Source organism: Melopsittacus undulatus, chromosome 5, assembly GCF_012275295.1.
Source record: "Melopsittacus undulatus isolate bMelUnd1 chromosome 5, bMelUnd1.mat.Z, whole genome shotgun sequence".
NCBI classification, from domain to species: domain Eukaryota; kingdom Metazoa; phylum Chordata; class Aves; order Psittaciformes; family Psittaculidae; genus Melopsittacus; species Melopsittacus undulatus.
In genome coordinates, this window is record NC_047531.1 from 55,042,319 (window position 1) to 55,048,318 (window position 6,000).

General features: G+C 39.8%; 1 protein-coding gene across 1 annotated transcript in view; it reads left to right on the forward strand.

Moving 5' to 3' along the window:
* DENND5B (DENN domain containing 5B) overlaps positions 1-5,172 on the forward strand; it is a 115,970-nt gene extending 110,798 nt beyond the window's left edge. Inside the window, exons 20-21 of the mRNA XM_034063027.1 lie at positions 77-251; positions 1,203-5,172. Coding sequence (XP_033918918.1) covers positions 77-251; positions 1,203-1,386 — 359 coding nt within the window. The 3' untranslated portion in view covers positions 1,387-5,172. The remainder of the gene's footprint in view (positions 1-76; positions 252-1,202) is intronic.
* The last annotated feature ends 828 nt before the right edge of the window (positions 5,173-6,000 follow it).

The window sequence follows — 6,000 nt, forward strand, 5'->3', positions numbered from 1 at the left end:
TTCTAAGGATTCCCTTGTATAATTCTGTCTTAATGAAGTTACATCCCAGTGGGTTCTGATTTTCTCCCTTCCACAGAGAAAGCTGTTGCTTATTTTGAAACCAGTGACCAGATTGGAGATAATGAGGAGGCCCTTTTGCTTCAGAGATCTTCATGCAAAACCTTCTGTCATTATGTGAATGCCATCAATACTGCTCCAAGGAACATTGGAAAGGATGGCAAATTCCAGATTCTGGTTTGCCTGGGGACAAGGTACCTAATTGCTCTTTGATATATGTGTCCTCTTGCATAAGACTAGAAGAATATTTTTGCACCATTGTTATTACCTTTAGTTTTCCATTTTAAGACATCTCATACCCATCTATTACCCAGTACCTATTAAAGCTGCTTTAGTACTACATGAAAAATTGGATCAAAGAAGCAGTGTCTAAACTGCTAAAAATGTTTTGAGCTCTTTTATAACTGTTAGCTTGACAGTCATAGGTATGAAGTCTGTCTTGAAACTGTATTTTTGATGAAGTGATAGCTATGTGAATGCAAAATTCTCTTGCAAGAGCTGGTGCATTTCTAAAGCCTCATTAAATCACTTTGCCTATGAAAATGGGATGTCTGTTACAATTTTGACAAAACTATTCTAGTTCAGTTTTTCCTCACTTTCTGTCTTGCACTTTGGGAGGGAGGTGGGGCTTGGTTATATTTCGGAAGGTGGAAGTTGGTATGTCTAGAAATAAGTACCACTTTTGTCCTGTCTGTCTGGGTATGTGGAAATTCAGTTGGAAAACAGTCTATTGGTTTTGCATGAGCTTTATTTTCTCTCTTCCCAATCTGAAAATGTTGCTGAATTATTCCAAAATCAATTGTCCAGTTCTGCTGATATCCTTCTCTCTTTGTTCCTACAGTATGCTCAGCTATACGAGTATACATGTATTCCTACATGTATGTTCATCCAGTATTCATTTAATATACATGTATATTCATTCAATATACTTGTATTCCTACATGTATATCCCTATATGTATGTTCAGCTCCCTGTGTTTTATTAACAAAATCAAGGGTTATGATTACAAAGAAAACTTCTATGTCCAAACAACATGCACCACCCTCAAAAAGAGTCTGCGTATTCTGAGTTGTATTCTTGGAGAATTTATGATGTTTGAGATCTGTTTACTTGGTGCTAAGTAATTTCCTTCATCCTCTTCGCAGGGACCACTTGCTCTCTCAGTGGATCCCACTGCTGGCAGAGTGCCCGCCCATTACAAGGATGTATGAGGAGAATGCTCTCCTACGGGACCGCATGACTGTCAACTCCCTTATCCGAGTCCTACAGACATTGCAAGATTTCAATATCATCCTAGAAGGATCTCTCATTAAAGGAGTGGATGTTTAGCATGGCTTTGCTGAGAACTTCATTATTCCTTTCCCAAGCAAGCAAACCACAACTGGAGACCTGTCAGGACTTGAACACGATGGTAGTGCACCACTGTAAGGCAAAGCTGCCAGCTGAAGCAGGAGTGGGAAGCCCAGTTTGTGCCTGATGGGGACTGTCCTCTAAAGCTGCAGAAAGCTAAGATGCAGTATTGTAGTTTATTTGAAACAGAAATTTAGTATAAAATAGAGTATTTTCATGTGTTAGATGTGTGTAAATATGCTATCTTCTTTAAGAAATTATACTACTCTATGAAATTTTTCTTAGACTGAATGTTCTTGTTCTGACTATGAGTAGCTTAAACCCAGGGAAGGACTGAGGGGAGGGAAGGACCGAGGTGGGAAGGGATGCCGCTACTTGCTTGCAAGGAAGAAGCCAATTAATGTGTAAATACAGCGCAAACTCAGCAGGGCTTTTTTCAGGTATTGCAAATTAATACAGCAAATATCCTTATGTAGCCATTGTGATTGTCTCACTCTTGGAAATGTTGTAAGCATATATGCTGTCTTACCCTACTGTACATGGGCTCTCTTAGTTCTTTGTTTGTTCAAAGACTCAAGCCATTCCGTGCATGGAAGTTGTGAGTTGTCATGGGGTTTTTTTATTAGGTTTTATGTGTCACTTCTGTTGATCTCCGAAAAGGGAGACAAGTATTGAAATGTTCAAACACTGGCGAGGAGGACTGCTGTCAGCCTCAGAGCCTGAGAGTATGAGAGACCTGTGTAGGGGGTGCTGCTGCAGCCTGAGATGGGGAACGATGGCTTGCTTGACTCGCTTGGTGTATCCCTAGCCTATCTAAATGTTCTGATGATTCCCCCTCACCCTCAGCCAGTTTGTGTTGTGGATGACTTTTTTTTCCCCCATGTTAAGGAATTTGGTTCATACCAAATTCTTGCTGTACTTGAGAAGAATCATTGCTGTAGAGCCACAAACACCAATGTTGCTGTGCTACTGAACTATATCAGCTGGTTTTGAAATGCTGACAGATTACAAGTCTTCCTTTATCCCGCAGAGTAAGTGCTCCTAGGAAGTACAGGGATCTTTGATTGCTACTTTTTTTCTTTTTTCCTTTTTTTCCCCTAGATTATCCAGCTAAAAAAATAGATAGGGAGGGGGAAGAAAGCAAAAGGAGGGGAAAAAAGAGTCTTACTTTTCTATTTTGTGGCTCTTCTCCTACACTCTTTCCAGTTAATGTGTTACTAATAAAATGTGTATATATAGATACAACTCTTGAAGAGGAACTGGGATCAACTGAAATCATGTATGCTAAATATTTAACAAGAGATTACATTAAAATCATCTTGAGGATACCATGCAGGAAATGCAGGGTATGTTTTCTGTCTTGTGGATAGGAGTTGGAAGGATCTGAGGGCATAGTTGGCTTCATCTGGTTTCAGTTTTTGGAGGTTAGTTTAAATGTAGGTGTTTGTTTCACTTGTTTATTCCCATTTTGGCAGCAGATTTCTGTGGATGTCTCGCTGTCAGCTGTGGATTGGGAAAGGCCCTAACTGGTACTGTGAGGTTATTGCTTTGCGCTGTGCTCTCAAGCGGCATTAGGAGGGGAATGGTGGGCAGTAGCAGGTCTTGATACAGTTTGCATGTGTCGGAGAGCAGAATAAGAGCTAACAAAAAGGAAAGAGGAAGAAAATCAGGGTTTGCTTTCTCCCCAGCCTTTTGCCAAGCTTCTCTGTTTTCCTGTGGTCCTTCTGCTGTCCAGTTCTTACAACAGCACTTGCTTTAGTGTAAAAGGTTCACGTCATATTCCCAGCCAGAAGAAAACTCTTCATGTGACTTTGTTTCATTAACAGGGAGAGTTTTATGCTATAGAAGGGGTTTTTATTTTTAAGAAAGAAGAAAAACAATACTGTCAGGGAGTCATTGAGTTTTATGAGGGTTCCACTTTTTAATAACCATTCTTTCCACCTGGGCTTGTACTTCCTTAAACTGACTGAATTCATCCTAAATACTGTAGGCAGCACTGCCATGTCACTGCTGTGGGTGTGAGTAACTAATGTAAAGGCTGTGAATGGTGTCATGAGTTAGAAGCCAGAGCCCACAGATGTGTGACATCTCTCTTGCGTTTCCAGAAATGTGAAATTTGAGGTGTGAGGCTTTTCAGTGTGACCAGGCAATTCTGCTTAAAGTCAGCAGAAGAGACATGACAACCTTTCAGCAGCAACTGAAAATGTGTCCCTAGTACTTTATCAATAAATTACACATTTAGCACCAGAAACCATGTGGCAGCATTATTTGGTAATGACTACTTAGGATGTTTTGATTTCTATTGCAACTCAGGCCTTTCATGTCTAATTACTGCTATACATGATTTTTTTCAAGCCCAAACCAGTCTAAGTGACTTTCATTTTACTGAAATAACAACCTCTTTAGTCTTGGATTTCTTTGCAGCATCATCTGCATTTGCTAGCTGGATACTTCTCAAAAGTACACGGCTGCATACTTCTCCAAAGACTATTTAGGTCTTCAGCAGTTGTAACATTCATCTGACATGATTCAGTTTAAGTGCAAGCAGGATAAAGTAGAAATACTGGCACCTCTAAAGGTCAAACATAGATGAACAAACCACACACAGAGAAAAGGGCAATAACTAAATAAAGTGTTTCTTAAGCTAAAACAAGTCAAAACCTGAGAAATTTTCAAGTTCAAAACAGGACCTTCCCCTCTTTCAAGCTACATTAAGGAACCTTTAGCACTTAACTTTAACATAACTTCACGTCGGCATTTTCAGCAAGTATTGACTTGTTTGGTTTTGTCAGGTTTCACATCATTTACAATAAAAATTATGTATGTTTAATATTTCCCTGTAGGCAATAAAACACACCCTAAGATATGTCAAAAGGGGCAGAGCTGAGTGCCTCAGATTCCTAGAAGACTTCTTATTTGACAACTTTGGAAGTACGATTCTTCGTAGTGAATTTTTATTCTACCCTGTATTTTTTTCCTTAGTAGACCACTTTTGTTTCTTGGAAACCATGAATTTTCTTCTCTAAGGTTTATGACTTAAGGTTTTTCTACCCACTAGGACGGTGAGAAACCCATCAGGATTCTTCTAAGCTAACAGTTTTTACTTCAGTGTTAAAGCACCTTCTTTGGTTGAGAAAGGGAAACTTGGAAAAGACCAAAGCTCTCTGGTGTCTGCTTTTTCTTAAAGAAGAAAAAATCCTATCCAATACCCATCTGCAGGTGTCTGAGTCTGCATCGTCCTGTTATACTAACATCCAGCATGGTAACTTGAGGGAGTCAGAGAATCAAATGCCTCACTATGTACAAAATGTGTATTTATAATTCTCTGAAATGAATGAAATTCTACTGTTTAGTGAGAAATCTACTCATGTTTATTCCAAGTTGGTTTGTGTAATTAGATATCATTGTTCAAAAATGTCTTTTTAGAATGGTTGCGCAATGGCACATTTGAGAAAATTCCTTCTTTCAGTCAAGTGAAGGTGCGCATCTTAAGGGGAAATATTGTATGTTACACTTGAAATGTACAAATGTGCCCTGTATAGCTTAAAATGATCCTTAAATGTCTCCATTAAGTATATTTTGTCTTTACATTATTACTAACTGAATAAGAACTGGGTAATTTTCAAGACGACATGAGTAAAAGTATTGTTATATCAAGCACTTTAACGTACATACCACAAACTGACATGAGTTTTTCAGGTTTTGAAGTACATTGAAATACAGCTTTTCATGCTATGTCCTTTACAAATAAAACTGTGAGAATAATGGTTAGTGTCATTTTCTCCTGAGAGATTCGATTCTCAGACTGAAGAGTTGAACTGAGACTCCTGGCAGTGGGAACTTGCTGAAGCAAAGAAGGGGAAAGAGAGTGTGAGGGTCTGCTCTCAAAACCTGCCCTTCTGCCTCCCCTGACACAAAGTCTGATTGGGCCAAGCCTGACCAGCCCTCCATTTTCAAGGCTTAGGTGGAAAGTGTGGCTGATCAAAGGGAAGAATTGGGATTGCAGTGAAGTTTAGCTCTTTCCAGGGTGGCATTTGCTAGGCAGCCTGGGTTGCTCTCCCTTGGTATCTGCATGGGGAAGAGTGGAGAGAAGGGGGTGGGATCCTATTGGCAGCCAAATGGGAAGTGTGAGATCAATTGCAGCTGAGGGTCTCTTTCCTCTCTTGAGATGAGGTGCTCTGATATTTAAACTCAGGGCTAAAAAGCTGGAGTGAAACTCATGCCCTCCAGCCTGTCAGTTGGCATGTCCCATAAGAAGAGAGGTTGGTAAAGAAGAGATGGGTGCCTGCAACAAAAAGGTGCAAAAGAATGGTAGTGAAATGCTCTGCTTGGTAATTAAAGGTTTTTCTAAGCTGGACTGGATTTTCAGAAATCCTCCCCATGCTGTCCCTCCCAGCTCTAGTTCTCCTGGAATTGGCAAAAATATGAGAATTTTTGAAAGCAGCACTGTAGAAATACAGTTCCTTGTATGTGTGTGTATATAGTGTCTGTGAAGTCGGCCATGTCCGTTCATTCATTTTAACTCTTGGTTTTGAAAAGGCAAAGAATCTTAAGAGAGGACTGAAAGTTTCAGAGTCTGGGACCATGTATGTG